This window comes from Glarea lozoyensis (assembly GCF_000409485.1).
Source record: "Glarea lozoyensis ATCC 20868 chromosome Unknown GLAREA12, whole genome shotgun sequence".
NCBI classification, from domain to species: domain Eukaryota; kingdom Fungi; phylum Ascomycota; class Leotiomycetes; order Helotiales; family Helotiaceae; genus Glarea; species Glarea lozoyensis.
The window spans coordinates 43,014-60,922 of record NW_007360986.1 but is presented as its reverse complement, the minus strand read 5'-3'; the positions used below and the strand labels follow the sequence as shown (position 1 = coordinate 60,922).

The 17,909-nt window shown below is 48.4% G+C and overlaps 7 protein-coding genes across 7 annotated transcripts; 3 read left to right on the top strand and 4 right to left on the bottom strand.

Moving 5' to 3' along the window:
- Positions 1 to 579: 579 nt before the first annotated feature.
- On the bottom strand, positions 580 to 1,839 carry GLAREA_10473 (uncharacterized protein; the record flags this gene model as incomplete). Its single annotated transcript, XM_008079574.1, has 1 exon — positions 580 to 1,839. The coding sequence occupies one exon, from the start codon at positions 1,837 to 1,839 to the stop codon at positions 580 to 582; it is 1,260 nt and encodes a 419-aa protein (XP_008077765.1).
- An 846-nt stretch (positions 1,840 to 2,685) lies between these two features.
- On the top strand, positions 2,686 to 5,644 carry GLAREA_10472 (ATPase of HSP90 chaperone/DNA topoisomerase II/histidine kinase; the record flags this gene model as incomplete). Its single annotated transcript, XM_008079573.1, has 2 exons — positions 2,686 to 2,917; positions 2,973 to 5,644. 2 exons carry the CDS (start codon positions 2,686 to 2,688, stop codon positions 5,642 to 5,644), a joined length of 2,904 nt encoding a protein of 967 aa, XP_008077764.1.
- Positions 5,645 to 6,104: 460 nt separating this feature from the next.
- GLAREA_10471 (Protein kinase-like (PK-like)) lies at positions 6,105 to 6,890 on the bottom strand (the record flags this gene model as incomplete). Its single annotated transcript, XM_008079572.1, has 1 exon — positions 6,105 to 6,890. The coding sequence occupies one exon, from the start codon at positions 6,888 to 6,890 to the stop codon at positions 6,105 to 6,107; it is 786 nt and encodes a 261-aa protein (XP_008077763.1).
- A 2,168-nt stretch (positions 6,891 to 9,058) lies between these two features.
- On the top strand, positions 9,059 to 10,543 carry GLAREA_10470 (FAD/NAD(P)-binding protein; the record flags this gene model as incomplete). Its single annotated transcript, XM_008079571.1, has 5 exons — positions 9,059 to 9,300; positions 9,350 to 9,599; positions 9,655 to 9,957; positions 10,005 to 10,300; positions 10,348 to 10,543. The coding sequence occupies 5 exons, from the start codon at positions 9,059 to 9,061 to the stop codon at positions 10,541 to 10,543; spliced, it is 1,287 nt and encodes a 428-aa protein (XP_008077762.1).
- Positions 10,544 to 10,734: 191 nt separating this feature from the next.
- On the bottom strand, positions 10,735 to 12,457 carry GLAREA_10469 (MFS general substrate transporter; the record flags this gene model as incomplete). The annotated part of the gene is made up of 3 exons (XM_008079570.1): positions 10,735 to 11,831; positions 11,949 to 12,268; positions 12,360 to 12,457. 3 exons carry the CDS (start codon positions 12,455 to 12,457, stop codon positions 10,735 to 10,737), a joined length of 1,515 nt encoding a protein of 504 aa, XP_008077761.1.
- Positions 12,458 to 13,249: 792 nt separating this feature from the next.
- GLAREA_10468 (Zn2/Cys6 DNA-binding protein) lies at positions 13,250 to 16,206 on the top strand (the record flags this gene model as incomplete). The annotated part of the gene is made up of 3 exons (XM_008079569.1): positions 13,250 to 13,510; positions 13,849 to 15,364; positions 15,413 to 16,206. 3 exons carry the CDS (start codon positions 13,250 to 13,252, stop codon positions 16,204 to 16,206), a joined length of 2,571 nt encoding a protein of 856 aa, XP_008077760.1.
- Positions 16,207 to 16,706: 500 nt separating this feature from the next.
- Positions 16,707 to 17,715, bottom strand: GLAREA_10467 (Metallo-dependent hydrolase; the record flags this gene model as incomplete). Its single annotated transcript, XM_008079568.1, has 2 exons — positions 16,707 to 17,026; positions 17,079 to 17,715. The coding sequence occupies 2 exons, from the start codon at positions 17,713 to 17,715 to the stop codon at positions 16,707 to 16,709; spliced, it is 957 nt and encodes a 318-aa protein (XP_008077759.1).
- Between the last annotated feature and the right edge of the window lie 194 nt (positions 17,716 to 17,909).

The following is a 17,909-nucleotide window of genomic DNA, read 5'->3' as shown; positions in this document are numbered from 1 at the left end:
GGGGGATAAAGTAGGCCATCCACTCTGCTGTAATTTCTTGCAAGCATTTCGGCTGATCCACGCTTTGTACGAACTGCTTCCATTTTACGCTAGCGATAGCATACGGACTAAGCCTCTCTAGTCTCTAAAACACCCCTTGAAGCACTGGAAATGAGGTTGTCTGGATCATTTCGTGTCAAACTTCCTGTTCAAAAAATGTAAGAGCAAATTGACGGCAAATCGTTGAAGAAAGCAACAAGAATCCACGGTATATCTCGCGATCCATATTTGAAAATCCGTCGAGTTATGTTGCCTGGAGTCCCGGATCAAACCAAAGATTTGACTGGGTCAACTCTTCAGACACGTGTTACTCGCAACGTCTCGTAAAGGGCCACAAGCACAAGTCTCGCTCATCAAATCAAGGTCCGTTCAGAAAAAGCCATTCATATTAAGATATCGGGTATCATCGACTGCAAAAACCATGCCATAACGCCATCCCGGTTGAGGGTTATCTCCCACTTCTTCCCGAATCAAAGTTTATCATCTACTCTTTTTCGTTGTTGGCCAAATCAATCAACACCACCATAAAAAGTAGCTTGGTTATGCTTTTCCGTTGCCCTTATGTTCCCCTTGATTGTGTTCTTCTTTCTTGTCCACATCCGCACCCTCGAAGCCAGAATTGGTGCGACTCAATCCCCCGGAAGATTGAGGAATACCGTCCCTTGTGGCTGCCAGAGGACTTCCAGGTGGTAGATTGGGTCCTCCAATGCTACCACTGATGCTACCATTTCTGCCATGTCCTAGCAATCCGCTCTTAATGCTTCCTCCATCCGCAGCAGTCGATTGTTTGCCAGCATAGTAACTATTACGCTCACTTGGCAATGCCGGTGCGATTCCAGTTGCGGAATATATACTAGCTCTCTCGTTCAATCCACCCACACTCTGCCGCGGTTGATGAGGAGTAGGCGTGGCAGCAGATGGATCGATATTGGCACTCAGCACACTCAGCGGAAGACTTTCGCGGCTGCCCCCAAACAGCGATGAGGGTGCCAATGCGCGGACTGATGCATCGGTGTCCATTGAACGCCTTCTCCTCCTCTTTGATGAAGATGCCAAAGTAAGTATTGAGGCATTGTCCGTCAGAAGATTGTTCGCAGTCGCCGTGTTGTAGGTCGCGGGATGGCCACCGCTCGCAGCGGGCGCCAGATGTGCTGGGAGAGCATTCGGGGGTGGTGATGTAGGAAACTGGTGGGAGAATTGTACCGTTTGCGTGTTGGTGCCGGTCGTGGTAGGAGCTGTCGGGCCAACCGCCGAATGGATAGTGGTGAGGGTGGTGGTCAACGATCTCACCGATGGAGCGGGGGAGGAGAATGTGCTATCCGCCCCACGAGTTGAGTTTATGCCACCGACGGTTGCATTTGTTGCCTCTCCTGAAGAGGGTGCGTGTGAGGGTGCCGCCTCCGAGCGTGCCGTATCGGGTTCGGTCGACATCGTCGGCGCGGTTGACTTGTTGCCAATGGTCGGAGCAGGATGGTCATCTTGTGAGGATCGTGCCGAGTCTCTAGTATGATGGAGCGATGGTGTGCTCATGGAGACTCCGGTAGGTCCGGTCGAGAAGGAATCGTGTCCATTTCCGTTTGGAATTGAGGTGTGCCCATTCACTGTTCCCGACTCTGGATATGGATTGTTCTTCTTCAGATTTGCGTGCCGCTTCGAGTTCGACTTCATCTGGTACGTGCTTCTCTTGTTGGGAGAGGTTGAAGAGCCGTCGGCCGAGGAGCTCTTGAAGCTGGTGAGCTTCTTCATCCACGTCGAGAATGGTCGCCGCCGTCCGGGTCGGTCTGCTGGAAACCACCACATCGTGTCAGCACAACAAGTTGCTTAAATTTGAGGTTGGTTGGTGTGGATAGTAGAAAACGGTACCTTGAGCATGCTGAGTCTCCGCGGTGGCCATGGTGTATTCAGGAAAGGACAATCCCTCTCAGGCGCAATATAAGGAGGAAGCGTCTGGTCAGAACAAAGGGCGAGGAGGGCACTGAATGGCGGCGGTGAGTGAGAGCGGTGGGATTGAGTGAATGAACTGGCAGGGCCGAGGAGATGAATGAAAGGATAGACAGTGGCCGCTCGAACGAAGGTCTGGCGAGCGATGAGATGACGAGGAGAGGTGGTGTTGTCTGTTTGGATTGTTGTGTTGTGCCTGAACTGGCACTGGCCTGGTCCGCTTCCGCCAACGACTAGTGAATTTCTGCCGGATGGGACGCGCACGAGGCTTCCAGTACCCGAGTATGCCAGGATGGATTGGACCCTGCAACAGCCAGGACCTAGCTACCCCACGCTTACTCTCGATTCAGCCTGCTAGAGAACATTGAACATCAACCTCGTCGTGAATACAAACAGCTGCATCTTCTGGCCCGAAAGCTCTCCTCACATGACCGCATCTCGCTTTCCTCTCCGCTCAACACCATCACTTCCATTCAACCCACCAACCCACCAACCCACCTCTAGCTGTGCGCACAGCACTGATGAACCGGCTGGATTCGTAGCCAACGCTTCTGGGACGATGGCGTCGAGGAAATTGCGATGGCTTCAATAAAATATCCAACCTCCAGGGCTGTCGGCATATTGACGACTAGCTTTAACGACGTACGCGGAATTTCCTTCGGAGGAACTCGACGATGATTCAAATCGCCAAGTACCTTCATCACCATGTCCATCAAGCAATTGCCTCCCGAAGCCATCGCTCAGATCAAGTCTTCAACGACCATAACGAGTCTCAATGGGGTCATCTGCGAGCTGGTAAAGAACTCGTTGGACTCTGGATGCACCAAGGTCGACGTCCTCGTCGACTACGTGAACGGAGGCTGTGTGGTGGAAGACAATGGCTTTGGCATACCACCAGCCGAGTTCAGAGAGGAAGGAGGTTTAGGGAGATTGCACCGTTCGTATTCTCCATGAGGGCTTGAATAGCTGGATGAACACTAACGTACCTTCAGATACATCGAGGTTGCATAGCAAAACACCAGTTCACGGAGCTAGAGGTTGCTTTCTTGCTTCGCTCTCGTCCATGGCCCTCCTCTCCGTCACCTCGCACCACAATGACTACCACTCGCATAACACAATTACCATGCACAAAGCTGCGATTGTCAATCGACAAAACCCTGCGCCAGCGCATCAAGCTCTTAAATTTGTCGATCATGGCACAAGGATAACCGTGCGAGATTTGTTTGGGAACATGCCGGTCCGAGTCAAGCAGAGAGCTATTACCGCAGATAAGGCACACGGTACCAGTAGGCTATGGGAAGAGTTGAGGAATATTATCATTAGTCTGCTGTTATCCTGGCCATTCGATATGGCCATGACGATTCAAGAAGCAGGCTCTCTTCAAAGGCTGGTTATTCGACCCCCTGGCCGAGAAAAACCTTCACCGAAACATAATCATAGGATCAACGTGCCCGGAATTTGCCATATACTCAGTCAGGCTTCTATCATTGCCCTAGACAGTGCTTCTTCGTGGTTAGGCGTCTCTGTCTCTGCCGATCAACTGCAAATCGATGGCGCCATTTCCTTGGAACCAGCTGCTTCGAAACACATTCAATTTATTTCATTTGGTATAGAGCCTGTAGCTTTTGGTCAAGGTCATAACATACTATTTGACGAGGTAAATCGTTTGTTTTTAAATTCTTCGTTCGGTGACGAGGAGGTTGGGGAAACCGACGAAGACGAGAAATTGAGACGATCTGGCGACCGTCGATACAAATCTGACGGGTATACAAATCGAGAGTTGAAAGCAACACGAAAAGCAGTGGATAGATGGCCGATGTTTTACATAAATATACAATCGAAGACGCGATTCACGAGTGCCGAGAAGCTTGACGTGGAGGATATTCTTAGCAACAAGCAGAATTCTTTGACTTCTATTTTAGATTTACTCCGAGCCATGATTGAGGCATTCCTGATCAAACACGATTTCCGACTGAAATACAACCGCAAGGTCCGGTTTAGCCACGAGTTGACTAGGAAGACACCTGACTCTATCAAAGGTAGTAGCGGACTAACTAGAGAAGGTGACGTTCAACCTAGAGGACAGAACCATTCGTCATATATGAAGCCAAAGAACTTGATTGCTACAAACGCGGATTTATTGGGCACAAATATCAAGCTACCCTCATTCCGCCATCCTTCACCAAACCTACAGTCTCCTTTCGATTCCTGGAGCAAAGTGAAAAGAGGCAGCTCATACTCAGGAAAGACTCCCCGCCGTCCGGTTGATGAGACGATGGTAACAACATCTTCTTCAGAATGCACTGCCCATACACCTCTGCTGTCATCTGGTAAAGTCATTCGCCGCCCATTTCCTGAGAGGGAGACCATCGCGACTGGTAGCCTACCAAGTCATGTCGGGTTTCTTTCAAAAGCTCCTAATGAAATAGATGGTGCTCAAACCGTGGAATGGATGGACCCTAATACCAAGAACAAAATATCGGTTGATACAAGAACTGGTCATTCAATCGTGAGCAGGCAACGTCAGTCCACGATAGGATCGAGCTTGACTCCTGGATCCAGGTCGAGACTCAGTCTCTCACAATCAAAGCCTGTACGAAATTCGACTGGCAATAATCTGAATCCGGATTCTACTGACTGGGTATCGAACCTGATGAAAACATGGGAAAACCCAGTCTATGCGGCAGCAGAGGCAACGATTCCAGAGGCGTCCATTTCTGATTTTGACGAGTCTACACGCCGTATGCTTCACGGACACAAACATGTTTGTTCTCAAGTTGATGTCGAGCGTGCCTTTAAGGATTCAAGCAAGATAAGCGGCAAGATCTCGAAGCATTCTCTGAAGCAAGCCACAATAATTTCGCAAATCGATCGGAAGTTTATATTAGTAAAGTTATGCGTAGCTGAAAAGTCGAATGATGGTCTTAGCAAAGACGGAAACGAGTCGCTACTTGTTATCATCGATCAACATGCTGCAGATGAAAGAATTCGAATCGAAAACTTGATGGGAGAGTTGTGTAATCCCTCGGCTGGTTCATCGGAGTCTCCAATTGACACGATGTCACTTGAAAAGCCCATCATCTTCGAGGTCCCGGCCCGTGAATCTCAACTTCTCCGCATCCATCGCAATCACTTCTCCAATTGGGGTATATTGTTCGATACAGTGGATGTTGGAACCAACACAAACAGCGTTGTCTCCCACCAACCAAGCCATCGCATCGAAGTCCGCAGCCTTCCCCCCACAATCGCAGAACGATGCAAATCCGAACCCCGTCTCCTAACATCCCTCATCCGCACAGAAGCGCACAAATGTGCGGAATCTCCTCCTCCGCTCTATTCCGAGGACACACCCACTTCCTGGATTCATCATATCCACCACTGTCCCCAAGGCCTCCTTGACATGCTTAATTCCCGTGCCTGCAGGAGCGCTATCATGTTCAATGATCCGCTGAGTATAGAGCAGTGCAAGAAGTTGGTGAAGAGGCTCGCGGACTGCCATTTTCCGTTTCAGTGCGCGCATGGGCGGCCGTGCTTGGTGCCGCTGGTTGAGTTGGGCGGGTTTAGAGGTATGGGGAGGGATGAAAGGGAAGGGATGGAGGGGAGCGGGATGGGATTTGCGGAGGGAATGCGTGACTGGAAACGGAAGATTGAAAATGGAAGATGAGCGTTTCTTGGGCAAGATACGAGGGGGGAGTAATATGGTGTATTTAATTGTGCTCTTTGGAACGTGTAGATGACATGTAACTGAAAATTATTTGTCATGGACTTGATTGTTAAGGTGTCGTGTAGACAACAGGACTCTCATTTTGATATCTAATATTTACACCACAAAACAAGACATGCTCGTAGTGTTAGGCTTGTATATGTACACAGTGGCTACATAATAAGACTCGCGAGTTATAACAATAGTAAAATGACGCTTTAGCAGGTACTTCCCTCATTAGGAACAAGACTCGTTATCTTTTGCCGCAAGAAACCCGTCTCTCTAAGCGCTGATTGAGGCACAGTAGTATAGAGCAACTCAGCGCTGCGACTGATACTCCCCAGCCTTCCCGCCGGCTTCTTCCAATGGGGAATTAACAACACAAAGTTGCTAATCGTTCGTTGCCGTCTAGCAGTCCTTTTCACTTCGACTCTTGAAGCCAGGTTCGTAGTTTGTCCATTGAATAAGCATCATGCTCCTTTTCTGAGGTGAAGAACGTCTCTTTGCACCACCCTGGCGTACCAAGTGACTGCAGATTTCTCCCAAACGGTTGACAGGAGCCAAAATCGATCAAGATCGGTAGTCCGTCTTTAATCATGATGTTGTCGGGAGAAATGTCATTATGAGCCAATCCCAAAGAATGCAGAAAGTCCACAGCTGACTGGAGCTCTGCCGCAAACTGAATCTTGTCCACCTGATGGAAGCCAGGCGTAGAGACATACTGGGTTAAGGTCCACTGTAGCTTTTCGAGAAGTATTGCTGTGATCCTGCCGCGCTGTACACGGCAACCGTAGTACTTGACAATATTTGGGTGAGGCGAGTGGGAGATTGTCTCCATAATGATAGTCTCGTCGAGAAGATTGTTCGGAATGTAGCTGGTGCCTTTCATCTCTTCGTAGAAGACCAGTCCTGGGCGTTTGACGAATGCTGTATGATCATCCAATTCTGCAGGTGCAATTGTCAATGAAATAGTTGTGGGAACCTCTGGATAAAGCTCGTCGTCTCGGACAGGTTCTAGAGCTGCGCTGAACTCGTCGAGAGTTATGTCCCGTTTGTTTTTCGACGACTGACCAAAGTAGACACGTTCATCCTGGGTGATGTAGTAAAAAGTGACATATTTTGGCGAATTTGTTTTCGTATCCCACGCTTCAATAATCGTCAGGTCTCGCAGCGACGTTACGACTGGATGCGGCTGATCAGAAGACATAATCGAAGGTCAGATGTGAGAATTGAAAGTTTCGAGGCGAGGTCGAAGACGCTTGCTGAAATACCACCAGCAACAGCAATTTCCTTATAGAAGACAAGAACGTATGCCCGACCTGTTCTACTATGTGATATCTTACCAACATCTCTACCAGGCTACGCGCTGACCAAAAGACGAAGCCGCTGCCGCTGTCTTCGTAGTCCGTGCACTTGAAGCTTCACTTCGGGCTTGCGCCTCGTTAGTTTGGCCACTCAGCTGCGGCCATCAAAGAGCCATAGAACATCGTATTGTACCGCAGGCCATAGGTCACACCAAATCTGCACAAAGTAAAACACCAACAGAAAGGTAATTAGGCCATCATAAAGCCTTTAAATGCTTATTCTTGTTTCTGCGACCGGATAACAAAACAACTAAAGGTTTTAGCTGCGGCCGTATTCCGCGCGTGGTTATATACCTAATAGAACTGAGTAATGTAACGCACTCCAAGGTCGCGACAAGCCTACGCAAAGTAAAACATCAACAGAAAGATAATTCGACCACTACGCAGCCGAGAGCTGTCCTTCATTGTTTCTTCCTCCGACCAAGAGGCAGATGAATGTTTCATTAGACTGTCGGTTGGTGCTTCTATTTTTGTGTTCGCTAACGATCAACTTTATTTACAACGGGTTGCTTGGAAATAGTATAAGATCAGTCTTGTTCCGGTGGTTGCTCTTTCTTCTTTCCTTCTTATATACAAAATATCCTCCTCCGCCAACCTCCGATGTTCAAGTTATCTGCTCTCCAAACCATCTCTCCGAGTCATCTTTCGATTTACAGCTCAATATCACATGACTATTATACCACATCCAGTCCTCACCTGTATTCTTACCATTCAAGATGTAAGTATCTCAGTCATATCTAAACACGCCTACAACCCGGTTGTGACTTTGTTTACTTATCATCCACTAGGTGCACAACTACCGCTACAACAAAGACCGTCTACAAGACGGACGGCTCAATCACCACTACCGAAACATCCAAGAAGGTTGACTGCGGAAGCAACACCTGCACCAGATCCGCCTCGTATGGTCAATATTGAGTGGGCGGCTTGGAGCCGGGATAGACTTCCTATGTGGTACTTTGGACGGATTCTGCCATGGAGGCTTGTGTTCTAAGTTCTGTATCAGGAAACCTGGTCGACAAGGAGAAGAATCGCAACGTGTGCTTAAGGGTTGAGATGCTGGTGCGTTAACAGTGAAGAATGCAGAGCGGCTTGAATTGATAGCAGGTAGAGAATATAGGAGCTTTTTCTGGAATTATGGCTTGTCTTGACATGCTGACTATGTTTTGAGCATGTAACCCCCAAGTGAGCCATCGTAGCGTGCTAGAATCATAGTGCCTGAAAAGTCTATAAGATCTTAAATGATGCGTCTTGCGTTTCGATACTGGGATTAATTGTCGACTGAACTTAAACAGTAGGTATGAATTATCTTTTCTAGAGGGCATTTTCGATGCTTTACTATCGCGCGTTATTTCTAGAAATGAGTACTTGAAGTAGGTCAAGGGTTGTTTGATTGGTTTCCTGGGTCCACACAAAATATATCTATCTTCGACCTGTTACCAGCTTGAAGTTGACGAGTTACCACATCCAAGAGACACAGCGCGTCATTTCCGTCTCTCAGACCACCAATTCCCGGTTAGTGTACAATTCAAATTGCCGCTTATCATGCCCAAAAGATATAGAATATCAACCCCCTATCGCACCCCAAGATTGCCTCAAGAACAGCATCTTGCATACAATCATCTACATTATCTACGAATTCCACTGCATTCGATAACACTCTGAAAATAGGTGACAGATTAGGCAATAGTCGTGCTTTTACAGCATGCTTTTATTGCTGGGCATGTACATCGCTGACAAAGAGTTCTACTTGACCACTCAAACGAATAACAGTTTCCAAAAATGCAGTTCGGTATTAAAAAATGCATCCCACTATTGAGAACCAATCTGCACATTCAGCGTATGATTTCAAACTTCATATCATTTCTCGGTCAGCACCAGCTAGCACGTGTAAATAACTGCAAAGCACGTCATTTTAACTTCCACTTGAATCGCCAACTCCATTCCCAGCTTATTATATTATTTGATTAAAGCCGTAACTACCCAAATCTCCCATTGAGAAGAGTTCAAAATGCCAAGTTACCAACCCCCTCCCCTCCGCATCGCCATCATCGGCGGCGGCCCCGGCGGTCTCGGTAGCGCCATCGCCCTCTCATCACTCCCTAACGTCGTAGTAACATTGTACGAGCGAGCGAAAGAACTGCGAGAGATCGGTGCGGGAATCCGTGTGGGGTTTAATGGATGGAAAGTGCTTGAGCTATTAGGTGCTGATGAGGACGTGAGAGGACATGTAGAGAGTAGCGTGTTGCATCGGTCGGTCGCAAGAGATGAAGAGGAAGAGTTGATTGCTAATATGAGGTAGTAATGGGTTGAGCGGGGAGATTGTGAAGGAAAGTCCCCTTTCGAAGTACCCGATTAGGTATCATCCGCAGAGAGTAAGGAGGACGAGGTTGCAATCTGCGCTTATTTCCAAAGTTCCTGAGGGAGTCATTAAGCTGAACAAGAAACTCGTTGGGCTTGAAGATTTGTCGGAGAATGGAGTCAAGTTGACTTTCGAAGACGGAAGCGAGGTGATCGCTGATCTGGTTGTTGGGGGTGATGGAATCCGCTCGGTTGGCTATTTCTAAGCTGTAGTTGATATGTTGACGACAACTAATAAGTGAAAAGGTGGTGAGACAACATGTATTCCCGGAACATACTATCCAATTTACAGGGACAACGATATTTCGGGTTCTTGTTCCCGTTTCGTCAGTATCAAATATATCTGATATGATGCCGTCAACGCAATGGTGGCATGGTCCAACGGGACACTTTTACTGTTCTCTGGTCGATGACCCAGCGGAAACCGACGAAAAGAACCAGTTGTTCGAGATTGCTGCACGGAAGTTAATAGATCCATCGACTGACTTGACGAAGAAGTTCAGTTGGGGTGTACCCGCCACGAATGCGCGAGTAGAAGGGTTCTTTACGGTAGATTGCTCCCACTCGACATGTTTGTTGCTGCTCATTTTGTCTAGGACTACGACCCGAGGGTACTGGAAGCACTCTCTGTCGTACCTGAAGGACATTGGAAAGAGTTTTCTGCTTTCGCTGGACCTCGACTGGAAAAGCTTACGGCGTGGAACGAGAAAATCGTGTTGATTGGCGACGCAAGCCATCCGCTTTCTGGAGCATTCGGATCTGGTGCGACGTTTGCCATGGAAGACGGATGGATACTTGCTCGTGCGATTGAATATTCTCGCGGTGTTGGTGGGAATTTGAGTCGTGCATTGGAGGTATTTGATAGTATCCGGAGCCCTTATTATGCGAGAATGTGAGTTCCTGTAACCCACAATCTCGCATTGCTGATTGAGTGTGTAGGTATACGCACTTGGACGAGCAGAAACAAAAAGTACAGAATTCAAAAGCGACGAACCAAGGCCAGAGTTTCGAGTTGACCCTGCGAACTAGAATTGCTGCTTTTGGTGGTGAAGAAAAGCTGTCTTGGATTTATGGTAACGATATTGGAGAAGTCTGGAGCGACTTTCTTCGAACCTCGGAAAAGAGCGACGCATAGATCAAGAAGAATGCTTCTCCTAGAGGTTTCATCAACTAGTAGTGCTCGTTTCTCTAAACACTAAAGAAACATATACGACGAATCATATCTCAAATCCCGAGATTTATTTTGGGGATATGATCATTTAATGGTTCCAGTATAACTGTCTGATAGAATTCCAGCCTGTCAGTTAGTTTTCCTCAACCATGGTTTCATTCAACTGGTGGACTATGATCATGAATATCTGCTTCATCGTCGGGGTAAAATCCTTGTTGCCTCATATTGATGAAGAGTTGATCAACTTCTTCCAATTCCAGACCGGCTGTCTCCGGGATAAATGCCCATATTACCGGAACAAAGCTTATATTGAGCACTGCAAAAATAATATAGGTTCTCCATCCGATTCGATCCAAAGCAATCGGGGTAACCTGAACTATCATGTAATTGATGATCCAATTGCACGCGGTACTAACCGCACTACCCTGTGCTCGTAGACGAAGTGGTAAAAGTTCTGAAGGAAGTACCCAAATGGTGGCCTGGAAGCCTGCGGTGAAGGCTCCCTCAAATAAAAACAACATGGCTGCAGCACCGATGCCATAAGATTTGCTTATATCCTTATCGCTTTGTACCTTGTAAATAAGACCAGATTCAGTGGCCATCACAAGAGACATGATGGCAACACAGGAGAGGAGCAAGGGGCGTCGGCCAATGCGGTCGATCAGCGCCCAAGGTATAAACGATGCGAGAAAGAAGAATGTCTGAAGAAATCCCGACATCAGAGAGGCCAGATGAGGGGTAAAGTCGAGAGACGTGCGGAATAATGTTGTCGAATAATATATAAGTGCGTTGATGCCACCGAGTTGCTGCATACTCTGCAAGGCGCATGCTAGAAAGAATCTTCTTCGCGATGAAATTCTATCATCGTGGCAGAGGAAGGACTTGTTGGTCCTGTTGGGGATCCGGAATGGATTTAGCGCAGACCACTTTCCTGCTCCGAGAGATGCTTCGTAGCTGGCGGCTTGAACGATGCTAGCATTGAGTGCGAATATCTTTTCTTCGCTCATATGATAAGTATGCATATCTTGAAGCACTTTAAGGGATCGACTTCCATCCGAGTGCGATGCCAGCCAACGCGGTGACTCGGGCACGAGGCATAACAGAATCAGCATCGGTAGAAGGAATATACATTGAAGAATGCATGGTAGGCGGAAAGAGACACTCGAATCTGGATATGATTGCACGAAACCGTAATCAACCCAGTATGCGAGAAATATCCCGAGGTTCAGGGTCGAAAGCTGCATGCAAACATCTGGTCATTGTCAGCGTTGGTCCGTCCCAAATACTGATTGACGACAATCCTAAATCCGGAGTTGTCACTACGATTAAGATTCTTTTTTTTGCACGGGAAACAAATTCTGTCACTTACAGAGCCCTCTGGTTGCTTTTGGACTGAACTCGGCTTGGAAAACCGGAACAGTGCTGTTGATGCCACCCATTCCGATGCCACTCACCACTCTAGCAACGATCATTTGCGCTCTGGAATAAGCCGTGGCTTGCAGGATTGCGCCAAGCACCATGATCACAGCTCCAGTGCCGATACATTTCTTTCGACCGAGGCGCTCTCCAAAGATGGAGGTGACTACGCTGCCAATGAAACAGCCAACCTCGTAAATAGCAACCATGAGGCCAGTGATGGTCGGACTTGGATTGTCAAAGGTCTTTTTGAACGTTGAAGCTTCGACCAGACTGGCTTTCGTCAGTGATGTCTTCTTTAACTTGCTGCTGTTTTAAATTGAAGACTGGCTGGGAAAGGAGTGACGGCAACAACGCAACTCACCCTCCCATTAATCCATTGTCATATCCTACGAGCAGGAAACCGAGACATGTCAAAGAGGTGACTGCCGCAAAAAGAGCTCGACCTTTCAAGGAGGGCATGTTGGAAGAGTTCAAAAACTTTGGGAGGAAAACGAAGAGTGAAGTGGTTGATGGATCGCAGCCACCTAGGTCACAACTCCAGTTCCTCTGTGACGACCAGTACCACCCGCCACTGCAACGTGCCACAACCACTTCCACTATCCACGCCGAGATCAGATGTGATGTACAACATTGAGGCAATTGATGTAAACATTGATGGAATTGGTTTAGAAGACGAAGAGGATGAAGGGGAAAAGGGACAAGCACGTGAAAACACACCTGTTGATGGACAAGGGGCGTGGACGATAAGCTGAACTGATCTCGGTTAGCTCCGAGTACGAGTACCCCGCATATTTTGATGAAGTGCCGGTGGGATCAGAAAGCGGCGTCCAGGAACGTGCCTCAAGCACGGCGCGAAACGATAAATACCGCTGCCGCTTTATCGGAAGGTCGCACATCTCTCAACCGTTCCTCCTCCCCGGTTGCCTCGTGCATATGGGCGCATCGTCCCATCATCGTCATCTTCTCCCATTCCCGCTCGTCTCCGTCCTCCTCCGCCAAAACCCTGCGTCGATTGCCACATCTCCCGCGCAGAGTCGGCCAATACCCAATCTGGTACTATCAACAGCCTCAATCCCGTCATCGGCATCGATGCCCGGCCCCGTCGAGGTCTCGGGATAATCTCATGCTTCGCGGAGCTGGCCCATCCCACCCGCTCTCCTCGACCGTCACTCGCCGCCCCATCCGTTCGCCGATTGCTGTACCACCAAGGCGGAATACCAAAGCGGAACAGCAAAAGCAGCAACTCCAGCAATGGACCAGAATAATCTAGGAAACATCCTGCCCTTGCCTCCCGGCGTGACACCCACCGGCAATGGCATGTCGACAACCCCATTGACATCGAATCCCAATCTGGGAATGTCCTCACTTCCTGAAATAGCTCCCATGCTCGCCCAGCAGCAACACGACAGAACGGGCCGACCTCCTCCAGACCCAATGAGAGCGTACCGAGCCTGTCTCAATTGCCGAAACAGGAAGAGCAAATGTGATTTGGATCTCAATGCGGGCAGACCAGTAAGTACGATTCCATCTTGACTGCCAAACGGGAGCTCATGTGGAGCACGTGAATGATGGTCGACGATCAATCACGCATGTCTGTACTTTACTGCTGTCGACATATATCCTTGGTCAGCTGATATCAGACTGTTCTGGCCTTTTGATGCATGAGCTAGTTTATATGTGACTGATCCTTAGCGTTGCGATTGCATTTATCTGGCTTGACTTTGTACATCTACATCACCTTTTCGTCTTTCATCCTCTTCGTCTTTCACCCTCTTCGTCTTTCACGCTGCAAAGATATTTAACATGTGAACTGGCGAGATATTTTGAGGCATATGCTGATTGAGATCTAGCCATGTCGACGGTGTCATAGAGAGGCAAAGGAATGTATCCTCGGCGAAAGCCATCGAGGTGGAAAACGAGTGCGAAAGAAGCCTAGATTGGACGATGAATCAAACAGGGAAGCAAACGCTCCTTTGAATACGGGATTTCAAGGAGCAGAATCAAGCAACCCCACCACACCCACCTCTGTCGGCTTTTCTCAATCCACAGACCCAAGCCCAACTTACAATCAGATCTCTGCTCCTCCAACACCTCAGGCACCTCAGCCATTTCAAAATCCATACACTGGCCGAACAGAACATCCATCCTATGCCTGGCCACCGCTACCGACACCTGCGACCACTGCTGCCTCGGACTCTTCCAGACAAACAGACCATGCGAATGTACCTTTTGCTCCTCTACCAGACCCCAACAACAGACATGCACTAACTTCAGCACAGCTTGCAAGTCCTCTGATTGATCCAGCGCTGACACGAACCCGACAAGAATCGACAGTCACCATCATGGGCAAATCTGGTGACCGGATTGCCGCTCATGAAAAGATTGCTTCGGCAGATTTACAGAACCCGTCAGACGCGTTAGATATTCTTGCTCAGGTGGCAGATCGAGCCGATGAAGACTCCCCACCTAGTGACCACAATAACAGCCAAGCGAGACAACATCAGCCTCGTTCACTACCCAAGATAGACCACAATCCCGGAAAGCTGGACGATACCATCTTTCATTACAAGCCCCTTCAAGATGGTTTGATTAGCCCAGAGCAGGTCTACCAACTTTTTTCCGATTACGAGGAGTTCTTTCATCCCTTTTTTCCGATTATACCTCGGTCTTCTTTCGTTCGCTCAAGATTGCCATGGCTGTCTCGTCACGAACCACATTTATTCTCGGCCATACTGACAGTCGCATCCAAGTATGATGAACGTGCTAATCAGGTGTGTTACAATCATAACCAGCATCTCATCTCCATGATATTAGCTGGTGCAGACGCAAACGTAGAGGCAGTCGAAGCGTTACTTCTTCTGTCACAATGGGTCTCGCATCGCCCGCAGGCTTCAAAGGCGGTCGGAAAGGGTGAGGAAGATCGAGTGGCATGGATGTATATTGGTACGGCGTTACGGCTAGGGTATTTCCTGGGTATTGATAGAACATCTTTCAAGAGCGATTCGCATGAAGACCCAGCCATATTCAACCGAAAGCGACTTGTTTGGGCAGCGTGTTATATCTGTGACCGCCAAGTCTCTGTCCGGATTGGAAAAGGATTTTGGGCAAGAGGACCTGGGCCATTATCTGGTCTTCGGTCGGAGGACTTTCCAACACTCCAACCAATACGTCCAGGTGCCGACGATTGGTCATTAATTTTCCAAGCGAATCTTGAACTGACTCAGATATTCTCCAACGTTCACGACATACTGTACTCTTCCAAAGGTCATGGTTGGAAGGAAATGCTGGAGGGACGATATGCAAAATATTTGGATGACTTCCGAACCTCAATTCGATCGTGGAACGAAACCTGGGGATCATTTATATGTGAGTAATCCGATTCGCGGTCTAAATCACGTATGCTCAACCTCATAGGCTCCGAAAAGTTGAAGGCTAGTTTGATGTTGACTTACGACTATCTCCGACTCTATGTCAACGCTTTCGCGTACCAGGCGACCATATCACGCGCTATATCATTCCGCCGCGATAGTCAACACAATCCAAATCGACCAATGCCTCTTATCAACGCTTCCGCGCCCGATGCCAGATTCATATACGAGGCTCTCGACGCCGCAAAATCCCTCCTCACAACCCTGAACAACTTTGTCCCCGCAGAAACTCTGCGTTACATGCCCTCATCTTACTACCTCTTCATCGTCTACAGCGCTGTCTTCCTCTACAAAGCCCGCTCAACAACAACTATGACCGAAGAGGAGCGCAGCAGCGTCCGCGAAATGATCAATTTAACCACCGAACGATTCGAAAAAGCCTCCCTGGGCACAAACCACATGGGCTCCCGCTACTCGCGCCTCCTCCGCATGCTCTGGCGGAAATCTCCCAGGAAAGCACGCGATGAAGCTGCGCGCATCACCGGCTCTTTAAACGGAATATCGAACTCCGCACCCCCACAGTACAACCCACCTGGTCAATTCGGGCATTTGCCTATGAACAACATGAACATGCAGTTCCCACAGGCGTCAACCGGGACATTCAGTTGGCTGGACCTCCCCGCGACCTGGAATTTCGTGACGCAGAACAATAGTAGTGATGGGGAGACGGATGCGGGGATGATTCTGGGTGACGGGTTGAGTCCGTTCGATACGGATTTGACGTTGCCGATGACGGATTACTCGTTATTGGAGGGGGATAATCCGAATTTGGTTTTTTAGGGAGGTAGACGAGGGCGGAAGATGGAGGAGCTTTTGAGCTGTGTGGTTGTGTGTGATGGGGGTATGAGAGTTGTGAGGTGTAGTTATTGTTAGGGATCACGGCATGAGACCGGGTAGAGTAAGTTGAGAGATGGGATGCATATACACTGTTTGAGGCACTTGATAATCAAGCCCTTTCTAGCTGGGAGGTCGTTAGGTACAGCTCACTCTGCGCTACCTATAGTTAAGTATTTATCTATATAGCCAATTAATTAAGAGATGGTTAACACTTTTCTGCCTTGGAGCCGAATATAGATGACTGAACTCATCTAATCTTCAGAGTAGATATATCGAAATATATAGGGTATCTCATTCTAATTGTACTAGTACTTGTTTTTTCGTAAGTCTCACCTTACATATAAGATGAAATCAGCTAACAGACGAATAACAAGTAGTTCGGAGTAGAGATCACAGCTCCAGGTACATTGGCTATCGTATTATCATTTTATTTCTGCTATTATTTATACTCTAAATTTCTCCGGCCACAAGAAGTTATCTTGAATCATATTGACAGCCACTCCATCACGTTTCCAAACATGAGCATCTTTCATGACAAAATCAACCTTCCTCAGGGCCAGCTTATCTTCACGTGGATCTGTTTCCAGTGCAATTATATCCGCTCTGACGCCTTTCTCAAACCAGCCGAATTTCAATCCACAAAGATCTTTGCCGACAGATTCCCATCCCCCGACTGTACATGATTCGAGGACGTCCCCGAGAGGAATTCCAGCGTCAATCATGAGTTCCATTTCTCTGGCATTTGCTCCGTGATGTACTGGACCTAGATAATCATCAATGCGAGTTCTCAAACCAGATACAGAGAGTGAACATACCGATATCTCCACCACACGCCAATCGCACTCCAAGCTCATGTGCTCTTTTCGCTTGCACCTTAATCTCCCCATACCTCTTCGCATGAATCTCCTCACACACCGTCAAAGTAGGCACAAAAACACACCCACTCTCCCTCATAAGATTATACAGCTCATCATTCCCAAAATACGCATGTTCAATCGTACTCACTCCGGCCTTAACCGCCATAATCGCCCCCTCAACCGTCCCTGCATGACACGCAACAGGACACTTCGCCAACTTTGCCTCACTCACAATCATATCCATCTCCGTCTGTTCAAACACCAAAATATCCGGATTCGGCTCCTCAGGCAGGTGCAGCACATTCGGGATATACGGATGTTGTTGCGCGGGCGGATACCGCATCACGCGCCGTCGGTAGTCTGCGAAGAACTTGATTACATCCGCACCGGCGGCGATACGGCGACGAACAGCTACTCGAGCGCTTTCAACGCCGTCGACGGCTTCACCGCCCGCGGGGAGACAGGTGTGTTCGCTTTCGGTGCGTGGCTCGTAGGAGCCGGTGCTCGCTAGGACTTTTGTGGCCACGAAGAGACGCGGTCCGGGGATCAGACCGCGGTTTATGGCGTTGCGGATGTGTGCGTCGGAGTCGCCCATGGATTCTGAGCCGAGATCTCTGGAGATGGAGTTCAGTAAGAGTGCTTTACTTGCATGAAGAGTGAATATGTATTACCTGTAGGTCGTGTATCCCGCGAGAAGAGCAATACGGCAGTGGTTTATTGCTCGAACTGTTCGCTCAACAACACTTTCATCTCGTTTCTGGTTGACTGAGGCTTTCTCACTTGATTTAA